Genomic DNA, 24,515 nt, shown 5'->3' with positions numbered 1-24,515 from the left:
GCTTCGTGTGAATAGCAACGGGTAGGGGGGAAAACCAACCCCCAGTGTGGGGCTTTGCGTGTTGTGGACGATTTTCTCCGTTCTCAGTATCAGAGTAGACTTTGGCCGAAGCACGTTGGAAGCCTCGTCGAGAGGTGTTTCGGTACTGTTGTTATTGCTGTTGCCAGCGGTGTGGTGTGCGCGCGTGTGTGGTTAGTCATACCGGAGGGGTATAGTTTGTTCGCTGCTGGTTTCTTCATCCCCCGTTTGCAGCGGCGCAAGTTTGCGCAGCAGTTCCGTGCGAGTGTTGTGTCGGGCGTTGTGTCCCGCCCGTTACCAAGGAGCCGTGTGCCTAACTGACTGTGTGTGTGTGTGTGTCTGTGTGTGCTGTGTGTGTGTAGAATATACGAGGGCATCTCGTGTTTTGTGCCCCCTGCCGTCGAGATACAGCCGCCCGTCGTAGAAAACGGAACATTTAAGGTGATTTGAGAATGGTTGTTTGCTGGTTTCAATAACATGCAGCGTCAGTGGCGGCGAAATGTAACCAAACAAAAAATAATAACGCTCATCATTTCCTGCTAAATCGATCCTTCCTTCCTTCACGTCTTTCTATGCAAAACGCCATCTTTCCATTCGCTATGCGTCGATTCGCCCTGTGTCGTCGATCATTCCGTTGTGCTTGTCTGCTCGAATTGTCTGTGTCTCTGTGTGTGTCTTGTGTATGTGTGTGTGTGTGTTTGAGTGTGTATATACGTGCCATAAGTATAACGTTTTGTGATCGAGTTTTTTTTATTCGTCGATTGCGCGACCTACTTCTGTTTGTGTGATAAACTCGCAGCCCCAACAGCGTTGCGGCGGATCTCAGCGAGAGGCTGCGAAGATCACGGGCCGGACGCGCAACTCCACCACCACCACCACCAGCAGCAGCACCCCAAAAACGCGCCTGTCTTGTGTTCGATAGTTTGAAGCTTTTAAGCACAAGCCTTTTCTTTCGCTTTCTTTCCTTCGCGTTGCGTCCTCATCGGCGTGGCTCTTTCGCGTGGTTTATTGTTGCCGACGGTTCGCGCACGCACGCAATTTTCCCTTCCCGCCCTCCGCATGGGGCACCACGGATTGGAAGAAATGGTGGTGGTTGCTGCTGCTGCTGTTTTCTCAATCGTTCGGCGCGAGGGCCAATTAAATAGATTAGCAGCAATAGCAGCAAAACATCAGCAGCGCGAAAAAAGGAAGTGACCAACCTGCAAACACAATACGGCCCTCCTTCTTTCACACATACGCCCATACGCGCTTGCTTCAGCATGTAACGATCGAGCAACGGGGGTGTTGTTTTCTTCTTCTTCTTTTGTGCAAAACTAGCCCCCCTTCCCCTCGTCCTGGGGGGTAAGAAAATTGCAAGCGCGCGAGGAAAATACAGTGAACCCGAAAATCGATTGTGAAACGAACGTGCACGCGTGTTTGTGCGGGGTGGGGTGGGTAAAAGGGGTGATGGTATGAAAAAAACAAAAAAGGAAAATTCACTTCACCCCCGCCGCTTTACACCGCGGCTAAAGAACGGCTCAAAAACGGAACAAAAACGCAACAAACGCAAATGTCCAAAAATGGCTTTGCGGAGAAATTAAATGCCTGCAAAGAGAGGAGTCTAGTGCTGGAATGGAATACAACAACACACACACACATACAAACACGTATCCTTTTTGAACGTTTGATGATCGGTGTGTGTGTGTTTGGGGTTCATGCAACGAAGTGGCTGGAAAAGCGCTGGAGCAACCGTACGGGCCCAACGCAACGCGATAGGCGGCCTTCCGTTTGGTGGAAACAACATTTGATCGATAAATTCATTCGCCACACGAACAGGAGAAGTAGTTGAGGGGGAGGGAGGGCTTGGAAGGGCAAACAAACAGAACCTCGTGCAAACATGCAAAAGCTACATTTACTGCCCACGTACAGTTGCTGTTTCATTGTGTGTGTGTGTTTCTTACTAAAGGGAATTTCCTGCAACACGAAAAAGGGAGCCGAGCGAGGGCGAGCAAACACAACAACCACAACTGTTCCGCAAGAAGTCCGTTGGCGTGTTTGGCGCCCTTTAATGAATTGGCCAGTGCACAATAAGCAAACAAAAACAACAATACAAAAAACACTACAAACAGACACCCATCCACTACGGGTGGACACTACTGTCGGATGGATTATTAAAGACCGCGTGATGCAAACGGCGAACCCGCCTACTTCGATCCATTTCGCCAACAACCCTTTACGCTAGCCGTAAAGGTGTAAAGTACGCCAAAGTGTGTGCCATCGCAGTTGCAAGTGCATCCCCAATTCAGATTGGAGAGCTTTAATTTGGTGGCTTGAAGCACGCTTCGGCTACGGGTGCACTTTTCGGTTTGGGTAAATACGCGCCACGGGGTTTTGTAAACACGTTGGAAGAGCTCGCAAGAACGTGATTGAATGAGCGTGAATTGCATTCGTCGCGCTATCGCGCTTGAAGCGTTGTATGCACCACAATGGATACACCAAGGTGCAAACGGGAACGAAACGGTGGTCTTTGTTGATGAGATGAAATTAGTAGTAGCAATCCCACACACACACACACACCGACACGTTATTTGGCATGGAAAATGGATGAGATTGTTTTCTTTCTCTCCGCTGCTATTGATGAAAAATGACGAAAACCAAACCGCAGAGATTGGGAAAGCAAAAGGGAATCAGTGAGACGTCAGTGGAGTTGTGGTACATTTCACGCCACGCCGACTGAGAGGGAAAGAGGGAGGAGGATGACTTGCATCGAAGGGTGCATCGCTTTCGAAAATGCGAAGGCGAAAGCTTCTCACCCATCGTCGTCAGCCAAGCAAGCTGAGACGTCTCGGTGTTACGTGTGCGTGGCGATGAAATGTTCATGCCTTTGCTTCTTCGTGCGTGTGTGGTCACGAAACATGGCCCCAATTGGGATGGGTTTGACGTTTTCGAGGGCATTACTGGACGATGGCCGCATGTGGTCCGTGTGCCTCGGGTGTCGTCCTTGGCCTCTGCTGATCGAAACAGGCCAGCAGTGGAGGGGTAAAGAGGGTTATAAACCCCAGTTGTTTTTTTTTTTGAAACACGCATCCACGGTGCACCCAGGTAGCGGTTTTCCTAGTCTAAATAAACCGACCGATTGTCACTAAACACTGGCAAAGGCAAATTAATCAACGACGGCCCGCGATGTGAAGGGGCGGAAACGATATTTTATTCCACGCAACATTAGTAAAAACCCGTCGTTGGCTCTTCTGTTTTTTTGTTATCAAATATTGATGAGCAATTTATTGAACACCTCCGAAATTAAAACCGAAGTAAAAAGAAACGAAGAAGAAAACATCCAACTGGGTGGCAATAGAGAAATATGGGTTCGTATAAATAAATAAGCGTTAGGTGCAGGCGTTTGTTTCACCGCAGCTCGACAGAGAGAGAATGTGGATAAGGTGAAAGATGAGGTAAATTAACACAACCATTGTGTGTGATGAGCTGCGGCCAGAGTAAAAGCCAAATTAACGAAAGGAAAACTGGCTGCATTTGCAGTTGAAAGTAAAAATCAATCACCACTGTGGCGGGGTTTCATTCTGCTCGCTCGATACTTTGCACTTTGCACGTTTTCAAAGCTTGATTGAAGCGAAGCTTGTTTGTTGGGTGGTGGTGTCACCTGCTGCTTTGGTGCTGCCGAGCCGATCTCACCCGCTTAACTGGGTTTGAGGTCAGCATTTTGGGGCTGTAACCAATCTACAAATTCCCCTTCCCAGCTGGGCCATAACGCTGACCCCGCCCGAAGCGCAACCACAGCGGACAATCGAATTTCAGGCCGAAGGTTTTTCATTGAGGGAAATTGACTTTGACGCTTGGGGGAGGACGTTCGACGGTGAGCTTTTGCTTCTTTTTTTTCGGTGTGTTGTTTTGTACCGCCCGCTGTATTTCAAGCTTCACCAAACGCGCTTCAATATTGGAGGTTTGATCATTCGTCTTTATCACTTCCCTTTTAAGTGGCAAAATAAAGTTTCGATTTCATGCGGCAGTTCAAGCGAGAACTTGCGCACAACTCGCTCTCTCCCTCTCTCAGCAAACGGAGGTCCTGTGGCAGCAGTGTTGAATTGGAGAGGGTGCAGATGGGTGCCAAGCCTTTCCCGCTGGTTTGTGCCATTTTTCCCGGCCAGGTCCTGGAAACGGTAGGCACCGAAACTAGGTCACCTTTGTCCGGCCCAAACGGAGCGTGTTTGCAGTGCAGTGGGGATCGATTTTTGAAGCCTGCCCGAAAAGAGAAAAAAATGAGTCTTAAATTCACTTCCACGTGCAATCGTATTAGTAAACGAGCCACCCAAACGACAATACCCATCAGCAGCCGGGCGTGCCGGCTGGCCATTAAAATGGCAAATAAATTATTTGTCCCGGAAATAATCGTTCAAATGGCTCACCGGGAACCGGGTGCCATCGAAGCATTAGAATGCATCGATCCAGTAGTGTGCTTTTTTGTGCCGGATGGGAGCTTTTTAAAGCAAGCGGCAGTCATGCATCGATCGTTCGATATGGATCTTTGTCCCCATGCGGTCAAGCAGGCGTACCAATCGGGCTGATGAGATCTGTTTTCGCTTTCGTGGTCATCGTTTGGGTGGTGCTTGCCCCCCCGCGGGGAGGGATTGGATGGGTGCTTTCCATTACTTAATCATCAACACTGTTGAGTCGTTCGTGCAAGTGTAGTCATATTTCAGTGACATTGAACTACGTCGCATTTGATCGATTAAGTGTTGTTGGCCCCCGCGAGAACGAAATGAAATGGGAGAGCAAAAAAAAGGGAAAACAAACATTTTGCTACAACTACGAGAAGGTACTTTACTGCTGTTCAAGAGCCATTTATTGAATGTATCAGAAGTGGTGCTCGCGCTTATCTCGTGTCACGCCGCGCACATGATAAGATAAAGTGCAACAAGGTTGTGACGGTGGGTGGTGTGTATGTAAGCATGCGTTTGTCGTCTAGTTGCGCGCTTCAAACACGACAACGATACAGGGTAATCGTATGAAATGTTGTCTCTCCCTTATCGTGTCAACTGACGGACTGACTCAGCATGTGCTAGAACTCATTTGTTGTCACCTTTTTTTATCCTCCACTGCATCGATCCAACATCATCCCTATGGTTTAGAGACCCGAGGTGTGTATGTGTTTGTGTGTGCCAATGTGATTCGTTCCGAACGTCATACGGTGCCGGGGCGAAAGTTGGTACGCGCGTCGCAGAAACGCCAAAGCGGAACTACCCCGGATTGGTTCACCTATAAATAAAAGGCAACCAGTTGAGTCATCCGAAGACCTCACCCCCGTGCGGGCAGACTGTCTTCGCCGCGGCGCGGGTGAAATCCAAGAGCGGCGAGTGGGCGAGAAGAAAACAACACATCACTCATACACACACAGAGATATAGGGGAATGTGAGGCTTTGGTGGGCAAGCGTGTGCGCCATGCACCGTGAAGTCCGCGCGATGAGAGGGCATACGGTATTTATTTCGCGCTTAACCGTATCGTTGTTATTGTTATTTTATTTTAAAAGTATTTTTGTTTCCCCCCTACCTTCCTACCTTCCACCCTGTTCGCACCTTTCAGTCAATGCTTTCGGGCTAAAGCTTCATAAAACCCCCCTGCTTCCGGTGGTGGTTTTTGGGGTGCTTGGTGCTGATTTTTCTACCATTACGCTTCACGCCGCAAATGAAGCCATGTGAGCGCGTGTGGCAGTGAAGACAAACGGTAAACGCTTGAACATTCGTTTCGGCGACCACGACGATAAGGTCGACCGATCCTTACGCACATTTCCTGTTTGGGCGCGGGCGGAGGCCGGAGACTGTTGTTGGAAAGAGAAACGAGCCCTTTTTCTTACTAGGTTTAATGTAAGCAGAATTATAAGCAGATTTAATTTACATTTACCAACTCGCTTTCTTTCTGCTTTCTGTGTTGGTAAATGAACCATCAAACCAAACACACACACACACACATACATTATTATATAAAGGTGATCATCGCGAGGTTGGCGTAACATCTTGAGTTTGTTTACTGTTTTCCCCCCTTTTTTCCTCCTAACGATCATTACTTTTGCAAATTTCCAACAATAAAGCGCTGATAAAATCTTTATGATTGTTCGATTGTGCGTTTGGGCTTTGCGCGCGTGTGTGTGTGGCAGTGTGAGGATCAGCAAATTGTACCTCCAATAAAGCTACCTTTTGTGTGCAAAAACATATAATGTAGCAAATCATCGCTAAACTCTGCCCCTTTAGCGAGGCATTACATTATCGTTATTCCAATCGGCACTGTTGAAATGCTATTAGAAAATTCTATTCATTTCAGTGTAAACTGTCAATTTGTGGGTCCGTTTGGCTATTGCCTCGCTGCCTCCCTGACTTACAATTAGCCCAATTAGCGTTTCGGTTTGGTGAGTTTAGTGTGGCACCGGCAAGAATTACACAACAGCCTCCAAACGGTGTGCGTTTCGATTGAAGGGGGTTGGGTTACAGTTAAAGAAGTGTTTTGCTTAATTTGCCCACCGTACAACCCGATGGCCCGGCAAATCTGGAGCATGGAAATTGTGGGTGATCTACTGAGAAATAATCCTAAATCCGAGATCCAGGGGTCCAACAGAGCGATGATTCATCGTGGTATTCGCGGTTACAGTGTGTTTTTTGTGTTGCCCTCCTCGGCTCTTAATTTGATAAATACCATAGCCAACCGCGGCCTGGTGCATTTACCCCTAACACCGTTAGGTAAGGCGAGTTCAATTGAATTACTCCGTTTTTTGTTGCTGTTGTTGTTGTTGTGTGGTGTTTGTATCGATTTCACAAGCGATGGAGCAAAAAGAGACTTCCACCAAGATCCACCAAACGGTGGGCACCTAACCACCCGTCCCAGCATCGTGGCCACCAAAACGTTCGACAATCACCGTTAGACAGACCCGTAACGATGAAGCCCTGCCCCCTGGTAGAGGGTTTAGAGGGGGATTGAAAGGGTATGAACGATTTACAAACGACTTCCTTTGTGCTGACTCACTGGTGCAACACAACAATGTGTTTGCTCCATGCCGTTCATGATCGACCGACGATCACGATCACGAAGACAGAAGAGATGGGGGAAAAGCCTTATGTTCGGCGGGTGTCACAGCATCTGCTGAAGTCATTTTTTCCTCCTCCTTGGGGCTTTGATCACCACTTTTTTTGTGTCTTGCTGCGCGCGCTTGAAGAATTCAGCAACAGCAGCAGCAAAAAAGAGATGTTCACGGAAGGAAGCACTTTTACTCTTGTGATTTTGCAAAGGGGGGCTTTTTGAGCTTCCGCCGACGCTGGATCGTTATTGTTGAAAAAACACACCCCGTGCTCACCCTTGCGGCCACGCGTTTGACCACCATTCTTCTCCCGAGCTTCCGATTCCGTGGCGGCACGGGGTGTGTGTGAGCGAAAGAGAAATATGGGGGATTGGGTGAAAAAACAACAACCAAAAAGCAGCTTTCAATTTTTGCCATTCGGAACCGAACCGATGCGCTTTAAGGTTTCGGACAGTGATTGAAGCATTAGGTGAGTATGGTAGCAAAGGTAACAAAAAAAAAGAAGCAGCCAAACTCATCTGGCACGCCGACGCCAATTTACACACCGCATTCTCTCGTTGTAAATGGGTGTGATTTTTCTCTTTTTTTTCGGAAAGTGCTTTTCTTGCTTGCGTAGTGGATCGGCTCTCGGAATAGTTTTGAATAAAGGCGCTGTAACCGTGCGGTATCGCTTTTCCGATGCCTTTGAGATGCCTTTTTCGATGGGGTCGTGAGCATGGGGCAGAGAAGGTGGAGCGGGTTTTCTCCCTGGGCGAAGGTTAAGTTCATTGGAATAAAAAGCGCCGAATGACATTCGGCCGGCGGCCCTGTGGGGTGTGCGTTTGGGTCGAACTTTCTTCTCTCAACTCCGAAAGCTTTCTTGTGCCTTTTTCCATTCAGGCCGGGTAAAGTGGTAAAGCCGTATTTTGCTTTTAATACACCGAAACGATTTGCTCGCTCAGTGATTGATTCTACCGATTCATAAGTCATGAAGCGAAATGAGGGAAGAAAAACCGGCAGCGGAGTCGTGCAAATAGGGTTTGGGGCGATTTTATGTGCCGCGCAGTGAAAAGATACATTATTCATGCGAGCAAAATTATACAAAATGAACCAAGTGTGCTTTAATTTCGACTATTCGTCTTTTCTGGCTGGCTTCTTTTTTTTTAATTTAATGAACAGGGTGTGGTTTGTGTGTGTGTGTGTGTGCGCGCGTGAATGCTACCAACTGTAGATAAGTTTGCACTCGAGACGGTTGAGGCCTTTCCTTCATTATCTTACACTCCGCACGGCGGGAGGCTTTGGCTTATCGAGCAGGGGGTGGATTTTCCCTATTTTCCCTCGTCATTATCAGCAATATTTTATCATAAATTTATCATTTGTCCTGTAAGATAAGTCTCGATCCATACGTTATCGAGTGTGTGTGGTGTGTGTGTTTGGGATGGATTTATACTGTAGTACGATACGAGTTTGATTAAACATTACCCTTTTTCTTGTGCAAACCCTCTTTATGCGTCCGATGCAGCTGTGGTGTGCAAACGCGACTGCGTCCCTTGTTTGCTGGTGGCGGGCAGAGTTTTGGACCATTCCTTGAGCCTGCCCTCGTGTTTGATGCGAGTGAACCGTTATGACGCATGGATTCGATGATGCGAAGTGTGCAACCGAGTGCAGTGCAGTGCCCGGTGGCCTCGCAGCGCCAGATGTAACGTAACCGAGTACCGGCGGTACGCAAAGAGACGAACGGTGCCCGCAAGAAGAGAAGAGTGTAAAAAGTTGTGCAGAATCAGTGTTGTGTACTAGAAGATGCTTCATGCTGTCCCCAAACGGCACGCTAACCCAATCGTTCATCGATCATCTAAGGATTATAATAGGCAAATCGTGCGCACAGCTAACCCGTCATCGTTGTCGTCGTCGTCGTCTGTGTCCATACGCTAAAACTTGTACTATTCCTCATCGCCTAAAACCTACTACGCGCTACCTAAACTACTACACCACTACTACTAAGCTCCTTCTCTCTAACCATCATTCTATCGCTTTGTACGTTGCTGACCAACTTTCTGAACCTAAGCTAAAACAGAGAGAGAGAGAGAGAGAGAAAGAGAGGGGGAGTTAGAGACATTGTGACTCACTCTCGCCGACTCCTCCCAAGAGTGGCCTCTAATCGTAAGCTCACACCCATCGTCAATTTCATATCCGCACATGGATGCGCACAGCAAATTGAAGCCCACCCTCGAGGACTACATCCTAGAGATGGAAACCAGGCCACCCGACAGCGGCCAGGTCATGGAAAAGGACGTGTGGGCGCAGCTGCACCAAAAGGAGGCCGATCTGCTGCTGGCCGCCGAGCTCGGTAAGGCACTGCTCGAGAAGAACGAGGAGCTGAAGAAGAACCAGGAAAAGCTGATCGATGACTACTCGGCAAAGGTTGAGGTAAGTGGCTGGGCAGGGGTAAAGAGGGTGAGGGAGACGTTGTTGGGTTATTTATATAACACAATGGGTAACTCAATAGGTTGGATTAGGCTTAAAATAGAAGAGAGTAGGGCACTTCACAGTGCACTTCATTTCAAGTAAGAGTAGATGTCGATGTCTATGAGGGTTTCCTGATCGTTACACCCACTGTCCCTGTGGATCGATATGAATCATCTATCTATTGGATTGTTTATTGGAGTAGACACATGGGCAGACGGGCTCTTCTATCTTATACCCACTGTGATACTGATTCTGATACTAGAAATTCATGAACTAGAGAAAGAGATGCATCAAACAATTTGCTCCGAATCCAGACCGGAGACATCTAAGGTCAGGTTATTGTTCATATCAACCTACAAGGTCAGGTAATATGATATCCAGAGGATCATTTACATGTCACACCAGAATATCTTTATGGTTAATTGCAGATTAGAGTTGTAATAGTAGTTTGCAATATCGTTCGAGAATCTTCGTCACACATTGAAGATCTAGTGATCTTGAACTTCAAGATGTTCACGAAAGTGAACTATAGCGACAAAAAGATTTCGAAGAGCATACCGAATTACTAGGTCCTTCAGATATACATATAAAGATCTCCACGATTGTACTATTTAGAGCAATGCCTGGTTTCAGTTTATCTTTTATGTACGTTGAAATCTCGCTTATAGCCTTCTCGCCGACATTCTCGCAGCATTCACACCTTAATTTGAATAAAACTCACATACTCAATTCTCACATTCCAAATCTCTGCTGACGAACGTCACTCCGAAAGTGGTCCAGTTGCGAAGGTCCTCTGCTAATGTAAATCGTGAAATGTCGCTTCTTCAGTAATGGGTTTAATCAATAACACCGTATTTCTATAAATTATGATTTCCTCCATCGCTAAAGCTGTCCCCGACCGACCGACCGACCGATCGTCGACCGGAGCTCTCGGCGAGCTGCGGTTACCCCTTTCATAATAAACCGCCCGAGCTATGTAGATCAAATCGGGGTTGTTTGCGCTCCAAACACGTTGCCCTTGAGCAAAATCAACCATCTCACACAGCTTCGAAGCTAAACATGACCGTTGTGCCTTATGCTGGAAATACCACGTTTGGGCGCTGTTAAATGTGGGTCCAAAGATTTAAAACATTTTGTGCGAAACCCTGCTAATAGCAGTTGCAATGGAAGCTGTATTTGTGAGTGTTTTTGCTCGCAGAGGCAGCACAGTGAATAAAATAAAGAACGCCACGCCACCCTTCTAAAACAGTACAAAGAGAGCCCTTTTCCATGCAAGTTCTGCAAAGTGAAAGGAACGAACGGTCGCATATCCGCAATCAGCAGGCAGCCTCGTTACTCTGTGGCGTGGTCAACAGAATCCCGGGACTCTGTATTGAATTACTTTATCGTGACACACGGTCGATGTGGGTGTAGAGAAAACACAAAACGGCCACATACAATCCACCTACTTGCGGTTCCTATGCGGTCGATCGCAGAGCGAAGCCAAAGCATGTCTTTGGAACTGGTTTTACTGCGAAGAATACGCGCGGCCGTAATTCGCGAAACGTGGATCTTGTCTCGTCGGCTGCTGTCAAATCGTGGTTTGTGGAGGGCAATGTGGGTGAACAGTGTGTGACCTTTTTCATCGGCGATCATTCACACACACGCCACCCGTTCGAAGGGAAATGGGGGGCTCGTTCGCTAAGACCGTCGAGACATGGGTCACGTTGCAGTGGTGCACAGTGGCACATGTTATCAACGGTGCATGTCTGGTCTAGCGATGCCATGTGGCCTACCCGACTTGTAATGGATAATTTAATTAAACAACCCCCGAAACCATCCGTCCGATGACGCAGTATTGGGCTTCTGTGGAGTACGTTCCAGACAACTTCATCCATTGGAAGGTATTACACGTAAGCGAGTCGGAGTTTAATTACGAACGTTACACTTTGGACCGAAGTAAGTAAAGGGGAACTGGAATAGCGAATGGAATCAATCATACGGGACATGCTTAGCATTCAGTGCCCGTACACTGGTGACGCTGCTGCTGAGCACGGGTGAGATCAGCCTTCCTCGCCCGCTTACCCGATCGATCGTTACAAATCCGACAAGGCTAGCAGCGGCTTATGTAGCAGGCCCGCGAAGCAGACCCGCGAATGGCCATGCCCAAGGAAGCCCGAGAAGATTGTACAAATAAATAAACTCACACTCGGCCGTGTTTGCTGCCGCATGTGTATTTGTGAGAAGTGGGGTGGAATTAAAGGTAATCCGCGAATTACGCCAACTCTCCCGGGTGCTCCGATCGAGCAAATGTCCCGCTGCTTTGGGCGAGGCCACAGTAAATGCAGTAAATCGATAAATTGCACCGTCGAAGCGAGAAACGTACCCCACCGAATCAGCTTGGGCCGGTTGGACAGCTGGTGTAGCTGCCTGCTGAGTATGTGTGAACGTGTCGTTTCTAATTCCGCTAGTGCTTAACTATTATGTGCGAGCAGGGGTGTCCGTTACGAGGGTGGTCACACTTAAAACAGGGAGGCGGAGATGGGTACTACTGGTCACCAAAACGAGAAGACGGTGGTAAATGTGGAACCGAATTGAAATCGTGAAGGATCCGCTTGACGCTGGATCGATCGGTGGATGACGTTATGCGCCATTGAGTCATTAGGCTAAATAATTCAGACTTACCATTGCCGCCGTTGCATTGAGGTCCTGTGAGGGGGTGGTGCATGGTTTGTATACGGACGTACATAAACCTTTATGGAAGGCTGTGTGCCGACTGTATACTTAGAGCAAAAGCGCGCACCGAGCGAGCGCCTGTAATTAGAGTTGCGGCGTTAACGAAGCCACTTCACGGCACATTACTGTTGCCGCTTTTCAATGCGACTATGCTGCAACACTCTCCGTGCCTTAGCACTGGATAATACGATCGAACAATACAACTAAAAGCGCAACCAAAGGAATCATCGGATGCTCTCGAACACTCCATGACAAAGTGAGCGCAATTTCACATGACTTCATCTGCTCGGCGAGCGCACCCGCACGCACACAGTGTGTTTTGAGTATTTACAGAAATTATTATGCAAATGCAAAACGGGTCGCTGCGAGTGAGACATTCGCGAGTGAGCGATGATTATTTGCACGCCCAAGAAACGATCGCGCATTACGAAAGGGATCTTTGCAAAGCATTCGGGCAGGCGAAAAGTCAAACAATTGTTTGAGAAGGGGGAGAATCGCTCAATGCAGTCGAGGCCGTCGGGCTCCACCAGGATGCAGGAGGTTGACCTCATCGAGTGAGCAGCGCACGCGCCCGCTGACTCATACGGTGAGGATCGTACGGAACGATCGCAACGCACGGTTAAGTGACGAACGCACGGTGGAATTAGTGGTGGAGTGTTGGGGACTTTTTGAAATCAAACCTTGTTTGAGTCACTGTGAACCCGCATACAATTAGAACGCAAGCAAAACATTACAATAGATAGGCGCAAATGAGTATCCATTGTTTGGAAAACGCCAAACGGTTCTAAGCGTTCGTTCCCTTCTGGGTGTTGTTTGAATTTTTAATTGTTCTTCTTCGCTTTTTTGTGTGTGTGTGCTTGCGGTTTCGGGAGCAACCGCCGAATGGCTTGAATGATTGATAGCATTGACATTGAATCCATAATTACAGTGCGGACGGGCGGGCAGTCTGTCCTGTTAAAGCCCGCTCGCAAACGCGAAAGGAGTGAAGCCTGGTGGTGGTGGTGCCTTTTTGCCGCACAGGTTGACCTTGGTGTGACGCTGAGCAGTGACTCACGCACCCGCCGCCTGTTGGCGATTCCCAATGGCCCGAAATGTGGAAGGGGGAAACATTGCCACCTCCGGCTGGGTTCATGGTTAGTTCTCCAATTTAGTTTCGAAGGTTTCGAAAAGGGGGGAAGGGAGAGCAGTAGCAGCAGCAGCAAAAGAACGAACACCGGAACGGTTGGCCGTACTCTGGCGCCGTACGGTTGAAGGGCGTTCCTTCGCATTCGTGTCACATTCTCGTTGCAAGCCAAAGTGGCGCAAGTAAGGGCTGCCAAGAGGTCTGTGTGTGCGTGTGAGTAGAGTTGTGTAGATGAAACCTTTTATCTGTGCTATCTCTCACTCTGCTAAAACGCACGTCATAGAAAATGGGCTTTCGGAGTCACCATGGGCCCGGATTGGGCTTGAAGATTGGGATTTGGTACTTTAGATTAATGCACCTCCAAACGAGATAAGCGCCGATTTGTTTCTTCAATCGCGGCTAAGGTGTGTTTGATTTTGTGCGTGCTTCCATGCTTAAGCATCGGTCACAAATGAATCGCACCGTCTGGGAAACGACGTGGACCAGCCGACCACTTGAAGTTGGTCAGATAAAGTCTTTGTTTTGTAAGACACAATGAAACGGTGCGCTGAGTGGTGTCGGCGAGCTTGTTGACGGTGATCAGATTGACTACTTTTCAGATTCTCATCCATTCCAGTGATCTAATCCCAAGTCGCCCAAGAACTCGCCCAAGTAGCACTGTGCCGTGTTTGGGAAGGTTCGCTACCCATAAAGATAAATCTTCAAAAGTAGCACCATCACGACCATGAGAAGCTTTTTCAGATGAGCTTACTGTTGAGGTGTGTGCGGGCAAGCTTATTGTATGTTTCCGGCTGGACACGAATGGGTGACAATTAGTTTTTAGCACACCCAAATCGGGCTGGCGGATTGGGATTAAGAAAGAGATGATTGTTTATTTATTGAGGGGGTTGTTGGGTGCGTTTTGGTACAAATAAATTACCAAGATACGCTTGGTATGGAAAGTGCCAGAAATGTACATGTTGACAAACATGATGAAATCATAGTTTATTTTTCGAAAATAGTCATGGAACATTTTCCAAGGCGCGTCATCTGTGACATGTAGCTTCAAAATAATGTAGGTCATCATAGGACTCCTCTATTTCATTGTGACCTTTTCTCCCCCTCGGTTCAACGCTGCGCTTGAAATGCGTAGAAAGCTGCACGCTTTTTCTGCATCACTTTCCATTGGGAATGTCCTTTTGTGGAGTGTCAAACCTGCGCACTAACGACGTGTTTTATTTGACATTGTTTCCAGTCTAGTTCCTACGCTCGTGATCCGTAACGGGAGCAATTTACCATTATTCTTCTAATGTCTCCGCAAACGCACATCCATGGGTGCTTGCGTATTTGCCACCGCCCCACGGTACCAAACAACAAAACGATCGTCGTCACGAGCATCATCATCATCATCATAACGGCAGGTTTTGATGGTTTTAAACAACCGCGCACACGTTTGCGCGTTGGCTCGCTACCGTATACAACGGGTAGAAGCGATTTAATAGCCTCGATTTGCCGTTAAACAGCGTTAGCTGTGTTGTGTACCGGTTGTTGGTGTTACATTTCGGTGACATTTCCCAACCAACAAGGCGGTGTAAGTGAAGGAAAACAAACCAAAGAAGGGCAGGAAACACGAGAAACCCCTCGCAGTGGTAGGTTCTTTACCTTTAGGGACGGGCTGGGCCTGTGGCAAGTTTGCGTGTCGTTTTACAGCTAGCAGGTTTCGGTGAGCGGGAAGAAAAGCGAAAGTGAGAACACCGTAAATCGTGCGTTCTACCATTTCCACAGCGCAACGGCATTGCTAACGGAGCCGGAGTTGGAGTGGGAAAAAAGGTGGCCAAAGCAACGCGTGGTAATAATTAATCCCCGATTTGCTAAAACTATTCCCCGCATCGTGAAGCATCTTGAAACAACTCAATTCCAAACACCTCGAAACCTCATTCGCCGCCGTGCGCTCCGCCACAACGCGCGGCACGCTCCGAACCGATTGAGGTCGCTGCGAGAGGCCTCGTCCTCGGTTCGGCTGCAACGCTATACCCCCCCCCCCCCCCCCCCGGGCACCTGCAACCTGCTCCAAGCAGCTTGGTACATGGGAATTGCATAACACGCACCGAAAAGCCTACCACCCCAACCACCCTGCCTGCCTGGTGCTAGTAGGGTAGTTATAATCCGCGCAAAATTGAACAATTAAAAAGACCCGCAAACACACACAACACACAAAACACAAATGAGTGGCACTATGCGCTACTGTTCTGTCTGTCTAAGCTGTCGGGACTTCCCCATTCCCCTCCGGCGAGCCACCACAACGCTGCAGCCGGTCGCTGGTGTGCGATCAACCGATCGCGATTAGCATCAGCGCGGGCTGATTGTTTATCATGTGCAACGGAATCATTATTATGTGTCTCCTGTGTGTGTGCTGGCCGGAGCAACGGAGCTTACGCGATAACACGCGTCGTTCTTGACGCACAGTCGGCCATGCGGCCCGGGGGGGAGGGCTATGTACGCTGTTATCGTTATGCGTACACAAAGCCTTCCTTGCAAACCTTTCCGCGACCGACCGACCGACCGAGGAGGATAAATGTTTTAACAGCTGGTTGTTGGAGGCCGCCCGGGGAAGGAGAGAAGGTTGCCAGCAACGATTATGTATGCAGCGGTTGGAAAGAAAGAAGTGTGTGTATTTTTACATTGCCGAACCATGATCACGTGGTAGGAGTGTACAACTTTCACGTCCACTAGCTCGTCGGTGAACTGTTCAAAAACAAACCAAAGCATTAATTTACTTTTCAAATTTATAGTTGTTTTCACGAAAAAAGGAATGGAAGCAATATAAACCAGACGCCCAAAACATTGAACCCCTTAGTTTTAATAAATTCATGAAAAACAAAGTCATCAAGCCATCGCTAACGATCGATACGGAATTCTTAATCGTTCTAGAAATTCACAAACAACATTCCTTCCAGAGCTAAGAAGCGTTTAACGACCTACAACCGCTCCGCAGCAACAACACGCAAATCGGTCGCGTTTTGGGGGAGGGTTTACTACAATGTCTTACCCGTTGGACGGACAGGCCGGAAGGCAAGCTCGACCAGCAAGCGGCACCCACGCAAACGTGCCAATTTTAACAAACGTCCGATGACGTTAACCACCCCCGGGGTGGTGGTGGGCCTTGTGATCCGTAAAACCGAACCAACGGAACGACGGTGATGACTCAAACGCGAACTGTTTCCATTTTTTGCTTGCCTGCTTGCTTGCTTGTTGAGTTTCGTGGATGGTCATTGCGGTCAAAACGCGACTCGAAAGCAGGTTCAATAAGTTTCCACACTTTAGTCGACGGATGGACGGGTAGGCGCTGGAACAGGCGTGGCTCTCGACATAAGCGTCATCTGTTGATTGATATGCGATTGTGGTTGTGGTGTTGGAAGTTTGATGATGCTTTTACATTACCATTTCAAATTCCACCTCACACACGAGCGTGTCCAAACTGCCCAAAAAAAAAAAAATGGCTTCGAAACATACGCGATCCGATCATCTCACACTGAATCGAACATCCAATTCCAATTGCGATCGTTGTCGGTCTTTTATGAGCGTGTCGTGGCGTGAAGAATACGATATTAAGATTTCGTCAACGTTTCGAGCCAATCAAGCCCACCGGTGCCATACGGTAGCCAATATGGTTGCGTCTGCAGGTCCGCTTTGAAACCCTTTGTCCCTACGCCACCATAACATTGCATAACGGTCGATCGATTTCGGATACACTGGGGTTGATCGATGTCAAACATCTTGCGCGTTCAAATGGCATCGTAAAACGGATTTTAGTCTCGCGTGCCAAACTCTGGCGCCTGGGCTGGCTAGTGCTTGCGCTTGCAAGTTCTAATTAGGCTTAATTAAAGTTTTCCCCTTGAACGTCAGCCAGCTTACACACTCACGCTTCGCGAATTGGCAAAAATCGATGCCGACTGTGTTTTGTGTGTATGTGTGAGTCAAAGTGTTTTGCTCATCGGTGTGTTTTTCCTTCTCGATCGCTTCTCACCATCGAGACCATCTCCGCACAGCAATCGATGTGTGTAATGATCTAATTTGCAGCTGGCATGCCCTCGAATGGTCAATCAGCTTCGTTTGCCTCGCATTCGAACGGTTTCGGGCCAATTTGGCAGGGGCGCCGATTCGTGCCGGCTCCTGTGAATGGCAAGTGTGTGTGTGTGTGTGTTGTGAGGAAGGTTGTCGGAGGTTGTCAGAGTTTCTGGGTTTGTGGGTGAAAACGGCAAGACAAATTGCTAGCTGCTAAGATGTTTGCAAAACACACCCACACACACACACGTTACCCCGTGTTTACGCCGCTTGCTTTGATGGGCGCACTTTAGTTTCTGGGTGGGATTTCGAACACAGTTTGCAGTTGGAATGAGCTTTTTGTTTTTTCTTTGGGAAGATAAACCGTTAATAGAGCCCAGCGGATGAATTCCGGATTGCATTGTGTCCGACGAATGATATGATTTATTTTTTACCAGCCATAAATCCCGAGCCAAGAATTTATGTCGTTCTAATTGCAGCTTGGTGTGGTGTGTGGTGGCTTTTTTTTCCTACTTCTTTCAACCCCTTGCCTATTGTTTGCCTTTCTAAGGTACGAGAAGTGACCTCGAACGTCTGGCGTGTTGTGGCTAGTTAGACACAATTTATGGTTCTTTTCGTGCCGGCTGATGAACGGGTCTCAAAGTGGCAAGTTCCGCGCCAAGTCAAAGTGGTTGGCGGACCCCGCGGGCGGACGTTTCACGATTCTGACGCGCATTCCGGCCATAATTAGTCGCCACCGGTGGCAAGCCGGAGGTTGGTTAATAATGTGTGATTGGTTGGAGGGCGAACGGGTCGAGCGTAGGGCCGTAGGTGTCGTTTGTACTCCAGCTCACTGCACAGTGGTAGGGTGGAGAGATTTAGCAGATTTTCTGTAGCACGCCTCAAACTGCCAAGAACGATAAATTAGTGGTCGATACCGTTACCTTCGCGTCTCGGGGGGAGGTCTCTTAGTTCACTTGCTCCACTTGCGCCAAGGTGGAGTGACCTTCCGCAGGTGGTCCACTTTTAGGTGGGAGGTTCGAAGGTTCACCTTCGTCGTCTCTTTGACCTACCTGACCTCGCAGCTAATTTTTGTGTAATAATTTCTCATCGATTTTCCTCCCCGCTTTCTTTCCCCGCACAGAACTTGGAGCAGGAAAAGTACATCCTAAAGCGACAGCTGGAAATTAGCTCGAGCGAAAATGAGGCAATCATACTGGAGCTGCAGGGCGACATCAAGCAGTTCCGGCAGAAGCTGGAAGCGCAGGAGCAGATCATGCGCCAGATGGAGCGCGAGAAGAACATGCTGATCGAGGAGCTGACGGCGCAGAACACGAGGCTCTCGAACGAGCTGCAGAAGTCGAACGCGACCGAGCAGCAGCTGACGGCCCAGCTGCAGGAGATCAAGGAGCAGTGCAATCGCCGAACGCTCAGCATACAGGACCACGTCAGCAGTCTGGAGAGCTTGAAGAACGAGCTGCGCCTGATACTGGAGAAGAAGAACGAGCTGGAGAACCGGCTCCACATGACGGTGAGCGAGCGGGAGAACCTGTCGATCGCGCTCAACGAAGCGTCCGAGCGGATACACATCCTGGAGCGCAGCACGAAGGAGCAGGACACCAAGTACCAGATGACGGTGCAGACGCTCGACCGGTTGGAGCGCGAGAATGGAACGCTGAGCGAGCGGTTGGAGTCGTTCGATTCGCAGCGATCGCTGCACGGCGAGCTGCAGCATCACTCCTCGCTGCTGCAGGAGATGAACGGCGAGGAGGAGTGTGCGGGATCGAAGGACGAAGCGAGTCATCTCGTCCTGAAGGAGGCTCAGTCGGTGTACAAACAGCTAAAGACACTATGCCAAACACTGCGCAGCACGCATCACGATGACGATTCAGGTAAGGGACACATCACGTCACGAGCACTGGTGGACATCTATTGAATTGTATCTTTTTCCCTTGCCGTTAGGTCTCCATTCGGACATGTCCTTCTCGTCGCTGGATAACACGATGGCGCCCGTATCGATGGCGGCCCCGAACTCGGTGACGGAAGCGACCAGCGCTAGCATGACCGTGAACGATAAGTTTAGCCGCGGCATGCTGTCCGCCGTCGCCGACGAGCTCGTGCACACCATCATGAACCTGGACGCGATGCAGTTCAAGACGATGTTCGAGCAGACGCGATCGATGCTGATCGAGCAGGAGGAGGAGCTGAAGAAGAAGAACGACGTCATTATGCAGCTGGAAAGCAAGGTAAGCTGCCGGTTTGCTTTGTGCCACAGTGCGCAGGTTGAACTAACCCTCTTCTATGCTTCTCGCTGTGTTCTTTCCAGCTGTCGGTGCGGGAAGTGGAACTGCAGAGTACGATCGAGGAGCGCAATCAGGCCCGGGAAGATGCGTCCCATTCGAGCCTGGCCCAGGACGAGACGGTCGTGCAGGCCCGCAAGGACCGTGACGCTGCTATCGAGCGACGTACAAAGGCGGAGGTGGAGCTGGCCAAGAACCGGGTGGAGCTGATGCAGGCCAACAGTCAGCTGCTGGAGGCGATCCAGCAGAAGGTCGAGCTGCTGCAGCAGCTCGAACAGTGGCAGATCGACATGCACGAGCTGATCGAGGAGCAGATGAAGAACAAGCTGATCGAGTCCAGTACAAAGCCGCAGCAACACCAGCAGCAGTCGCAGCAATCGTCCGGCGCCTCGGCGACCGGTAGCCGCAAGAGCCGGCTCCTCGATCTGTTCTACCACCGATGAAACGTGAGCGGTCGGCTGACGTAAAGGGCACAGTAGATCGGGAAAGCATCCAAGCGAATGTTAAGGTTCACTGATGCATTTAACTTATGATGGTAAAGCACGACTAGCTTTGGACGCGTATCCGATCGTACCTCGATTAGAAACCACCTGCAGCCAAACTGAGGAGACGGCGGAAGAGGCGATCCTCTCTTCCCTTCCCCCTCAAGAAGTTTGGAATAAGTACGGTGCTTTCCATAACTGCCTCGCCAATACAACCTCTCGCCTTCGACCCACCTGGATCGATGGGGTACGCGCGTGTCTTGTGGCGGTTTTGTTGATGTTTCTTGTTTGGAATGTTTTTGCCACGTGGGCGAATGGGTGTGTTAGCTCACGTAATATCTAGCTGGATGGAGACACGGAGTCGAGTCAAAGGTGTACGTGAATGAGCGCAGCCAGCAAGAAACACGGCTGGGCGACAGTTTAGAGTAATTTTAATTTTATTCATTTGACGTAGGCAAAGCGGTATTCTTAATTTACCCCTGATTAACACCTTTATGTGTCGCTAACCAAATCTTATCGTTAACGTATCATATCGCGAAAAAGGGAGGAGCAGGCCCAAGAGATTCTAGTGCCCCGGGACGGTGTGTAGCGCGTCGGGTTTGGTTTTCAATTGCAAGGAAGTAGTACGCTGCGCAAATGTGATAGGAATTGGAAAATGCAGACAAACCGGTGCACGCGAATTGGTAAAAGCAAAAACAAACACACACAAGTTGAAATCCACGGCAAATAAATAAAAAAAAACACACACAAACGGTGGCCTTTTCGTTCGAACGCAAGTGATATACACGCGAGAGCTGCTTTACTACGCGATAGATAACAAGTGAGAGTTACTAACGTGGCGCATACTATGTACACTAAGTAGAAAGATTCAGAGTGATTCGGGATAGCGTTGGCGTTCCACTGTAGCAACTGGGAATGGAATGGAAAGTAGTATAATATAACTTTTTCTACGAGCGTTGAAAGCTGTCGCTAGAACTGGAGTCGGTGGCAATGCAGCGGAGGCGCAGCAGGACAATGAATAATATTTTGTATATACTCTTATTGCAGCTAAATGTGAAGAATAATTTAACAATTTTTAAAATGAGATATTTATGTGTTTGTATGGGTGTTAGTACTTGCTTTGTTTTAAAGAAATGTTACTGAACAGGTAGGTTATATCACTTTCATGCTTAAACATGGGTTTAGATGTTCGTTGAGAAATTTGGAATCATAATTAAGGCTTATTCATGGAGAACGACGAATGATGCAGATCTGCCCAAAGTCTCTATAAGCCAAAACACCAAACAACTAGTTATTTACGGAATGTTATGTTATTAACTAAAAACTCAAATATTAGTCTAATTATTCAAATAAGTTCAGTTTAAAATAACAAATCACGCTTGCGATGATCGATCTGAATGATATCGACAAAGGTTCGTTCGCGCGTTATTGCCAAAGGTTTGTACATTTCAAATCGACGATACTATTGATTATTAAAAAATATTGGGCTGTGATATGCATGTTGTACAATTTTACCGGCAATTTTAAATAAGTGGCTGCGTACGTGTTGCTTCGTTCAATGAACGCAGCGCCATCTGGCGTATTTGACGTCAGTTTCCCCGAACTGTTGACGATTTGACATTTCACCAGAACTCAATATAAACAACACAAACAAACATCGTCATCGTCTTGCGAAAAACGGAACAAAGTCGCTACAATTTCATCACACTTCTAATACCTAATACCTAAGCTAATACCAATCAAAGCAGCATGGTAAGTGTAAAGCACAAGATCTTCGCAATATAAAATGTCGCAACGTGTATGCTAATAGCCGCTGTTGTAGTTCCAGTTCAACGGCTTCAACATGATGTTCCCGGACCATTCCCGTCCGTTCAACACGACGTACAAATGCTACTCGGTATCGATGCTGCCAGGCAACGAGCGACAGGATGTGGAGAATGGAGGCAAGATCATTATGCCACCGTCGGCGCTGGACCAGCTGACCCGGTTGAACGTGGTGTATCCGATGTTGTTCAAGATCACGAACGGCTCGATCAACCGCAGTACACACGCGGGTGTGCTGGAGTTTGTGGCGGACGAAGGCAAAATCTACATGCCCTACTGGATGATGCACAATCTGGCCCTGGACCAGGGCGATATTGTGGAGATCGAGAGCGTCTCCATCCCGGTGGCAACGTATTCCAAGTTCCAGCCGCAGAGCGTCGAGTTCCTGGACATCACGAACCCGAAGGCGGTGCTGGAGAACTGTTTACGAAACTTCGCATGCCTCACGACGGGCGATCTGATTGCGATAAAGTACAACAACACGACGTACGAGCTGTCGGTGCTGGAAACGAAGCCCGGTCCAGCGGTTACAATCATCGAATGTGATATGAACGTCGAGTTCGCCCCACCGGTCGGGTACACGGAACCGGAGCGAAAGGAAAAGGAGGAAGAACCGATGACGATCGATCCGACGGAGCTGATGCCCGAGCCGACCGGGTTCGTAGCGTTCAAGGGAGAGGGTACCAGGTTGGATGGAAAAAAGAAGAAAGACAACGGCACGAACGATGTACCGGCGGCGCAACGACAGACCTACGTGCGAGGCATTCCCGACTACGATCATCCTTACGGTTTACTACGGTTTGATCGCAGTGTGAGGAAAACGGACCAACTTGAGTCGAAGCTGGAGGACAGTAAATTCCAGGAGTTCCAGGGCGAAGGCTTCAATCTGAAGAAGAACCGCAAATAGAGCTGGGCATGATCTCCTTCAGTAGCAGCTGTACGAAGAACTGTCCAAGCTGAGCGTTAACTATGGCAAATGTTCGTGTGTGTGTGTGTTATAAACCTTATATTTCCGTTTCTTCACAACTGATCATATAAATTTCTGTGGTAGATAAAATTACTGAACTCAATGACTTACGGCGCTCATTTGTCTCGACTGGTGTTTAAGACGCGCGAGGTGCAGAGACCCTTCACGTAATACGCTTCGCTTGAATCCGCCGGAATCCGAATGGACTAATACAGATTTTCGCTTACACTACGTTTCGTTGCCGCGTGTTCTCTAAATACTTTTGGCTAGTGTGCGGCGGAAACGAAAAATGCTGTAACGGAAGAAAGAATATCAGTCTCGTGAGTTAAATGAGTCGAAATTGGTTAAGTAATTTTACCTTTTCTTAATGGAACAGCTGAACATCTTTGCAAGAAACGAAAAAAATGAAAAAGAAACAAAGAGAGAAGACATGCACGGAGCGGCAGGAATGTAAACAACCGCCTGCCAGCGCGTCTTTAGAACCGCTTCAGGAACTCCTCCGAACAGATGCGCGCACGGGCATTGACGGCCAGCTTCATCTCGCTAATTTCCTTGTCAATCTCTTCCATGAAGTGAATCACAAAGTCCACCAGCTTGTGCTTGTACATCTGCTCGGTGTGGAAGTTCGTGATGAGAAAGCTTATGTCGTACCCGTCGATCGGTTTCCGCCGCAGGATGATGAAGTTTTCCGCCCGCATCATCATGAACCGGGTGAACTTGTGGCAGAGGATCTTCTCAATCTCGTCCGCCTGCTTGACGGCGATGCTGATGCGCACCGAGTTGACGCTCGTCTCGATCAGTACGCGCTCCTTCTCGTTGCGCGATATCACCACCGGGGTCAGCAGCAGCTCCTTGCTGCTGCGGACCTCCACCTCAGGTTTGTTGTGCCGTTCGACGACCTGGGACGAGAAGTTGCTCAGACACATTGCCGCCGTGAGGGTGTGACGCACCGCGGTCAGGTAGGGCTTTAGTGTTGCGGCCATTTTTTCGGCTTTCTGCGTCGTTTTCACACTCCGTTGGGAGTTTTCCTGGGAAAATGGTTAGGGAAAATGGTGGAAAACACCAAATAATGATGATTCAGAGAGTTGGTGTTTATCGGCCTTATTTTCCTTACTTGCACACCCGCCCAGATAAAAAATACACAGTATGCGTCAGTGTGTGCGTGTGTGTTCGGCGGATGACAGCTCCGTTTGACAGCGTTTCTCACAACAGGACGCGCTCATGTTGATGGTGGACATGACGTTTATTTTGTGATAAAACGTTCTTGCGGCCGCACAGTTTAGATCACATTCAGTGCATTCCGTTCGGAAATTGTTTGATGAATCTTTCTGCTTCGTTTATCAATTTCAATTAAACTATCAAGAGCGACAGAAAGCCAAAAAAATGGTATCTGAAAAAGGGGATTAAACAAAAGTACATCTCGATACGATCTAGAAGTGATGGGCTTAAGGTAAAGGATTATTACAATCAATAGTCAATACCGCATAATTTTATCTTGCTATTGTTCCAGATACACTAAACGAATATTGATCATGAATCTCTGGACTGGCGGTCAGGTAT

The 24,515-nt window shown here is 48.5% G+C and overlaps 3 protein-coding genes across 8 annotated transcripts; 2 read left to right on the top strand and 1 right to left on the bottom strand.

Moving 5' to 3' along the window:
• The first annotated feature begins 68 nt into the window (after positions 1-68).
• Positions 69-21,250, top strand: LOC120948213 (bicaudal D-related protein homolog). Of its 6 annotated transcripts, none has more exons than XM_040364320.2 (5): positions 69-459; positions 9,266-9,482; positions 18,527-19,274; positions 19,345-19,628; positions 19,709-21,250. In XM_040364320.2, the coding sequence occupies exons 2-5, from the start codon at positions 9,303-9,305 to the stop codon at positions 20,123-20,125; spliced, it is 1,629 nt and encodes a 542-aa protein (XP_040220254.2). In that variant the 5' UTR covers positions 69-459; positions 9,266-9,302; the 3' UTR covers positions 20,126-21,250. The 6 variants fall into 6 exon arrangements, with proteins under 6 accessions (XP_040220254.2, XP_040220251.2, XP_040220255.2 ...); XM_040364317.2 differs by having other exon boundaries at positions 8,578-9,482; XM_040364321.2 differs by having other exon boundaries at positions 69-519.
• Positions 21,251-21,780: 530 nt separating this feature from the next.
• Positions 21,781-23,058, top strand: LOC120950261 (ubiquitin fusion degradation protein 1 homolog). Its single transcript, XM_040368162.2, has 2 exons — positions 21,781-21,916; positions 21,987-23,058. Exons 1-2 carry the CDS (start codon positions 21,914-21,916, stop codon positions 22,893-22,895), a joined length of 912 nt encoding a protein of 303 aa, XP_040224096.2. The 5' UTR covers positions 21,781-21,913; the 3' UTR covers positions 22,896-23,058.
• LOC120950262 (actin-related protein 2/3 complex subunit 4) lies at positions 22,974-24,174 on the bottom strand. Its single transcript, XM_040368165.2, has 3 exons — positions 24,070-24,174; positions 23,314-23,983; positions 22,974-23,247 (listed from the first exon to the last, which is right to left on the bottom strand). Exon 2 carries the CDS (start codon positions 23,936-23,938, stop codon positions 23,432-23,434), a length of 507 nt encoding a protein of 168 aa, XP_040224099.1. The 5' UTR covers positions 23,939-23,983; positions 24,070-24,174; the 3' UTR covers positions 22,974-23,247; positions 23,314-23,431.
• Between the last annotated feature and the right edge of the window lie 341 nt (positions 24,175-24,515).

This window comes from Anopheles coluzzii, chromosome 2, assembly GCF_943734685.1.
Source record: "Anopheles coluzzii chromosome 2, AcolN3, whole genome shotgun sequence".
NCBI classification, from domain to species: domain Eukaryota; kingdom Metazoa; phylum Arthropoda; class Insecta; order Diptera; family Culicidae; genus Anopheles; species Anopheles coluzzii.
The sequence above is the reverse complement of the archived record's forward strand: the minus strand, read 5'-3'. Positions and strand labels throughout refer to the sequence as shown.

Coding starts and splice junctions, on each gene's coding strand:
- LOC120950262 (XM_040368165.2), bottom strand. CDS start 23,938: ATGGCCGCAACACTAAAGCCCTACCTGACCGCGGTGCGTCACACCCTC.
- LOC120948213 (XM_040364317.2), top strand. CDS start 9,252: ATGGATGCGCACAGCAAATTGAAGCCCACCCTCGAGGACTACATCCTA. Junction 9,483..18,526: donor ACTACTCGGCAAAGGTTGAG/GTAAGTGGCTGG, acceptor TTCCCCGCACAG/AACTTGGAGCAGGAAAAGTA. Junction 19,275..19,344: donor GCATCACGATGACGATTCAG/GTAAGGGACACA, acceptor CCTTGCCGTTAG/GTCTCCATTCGGACATGTCC.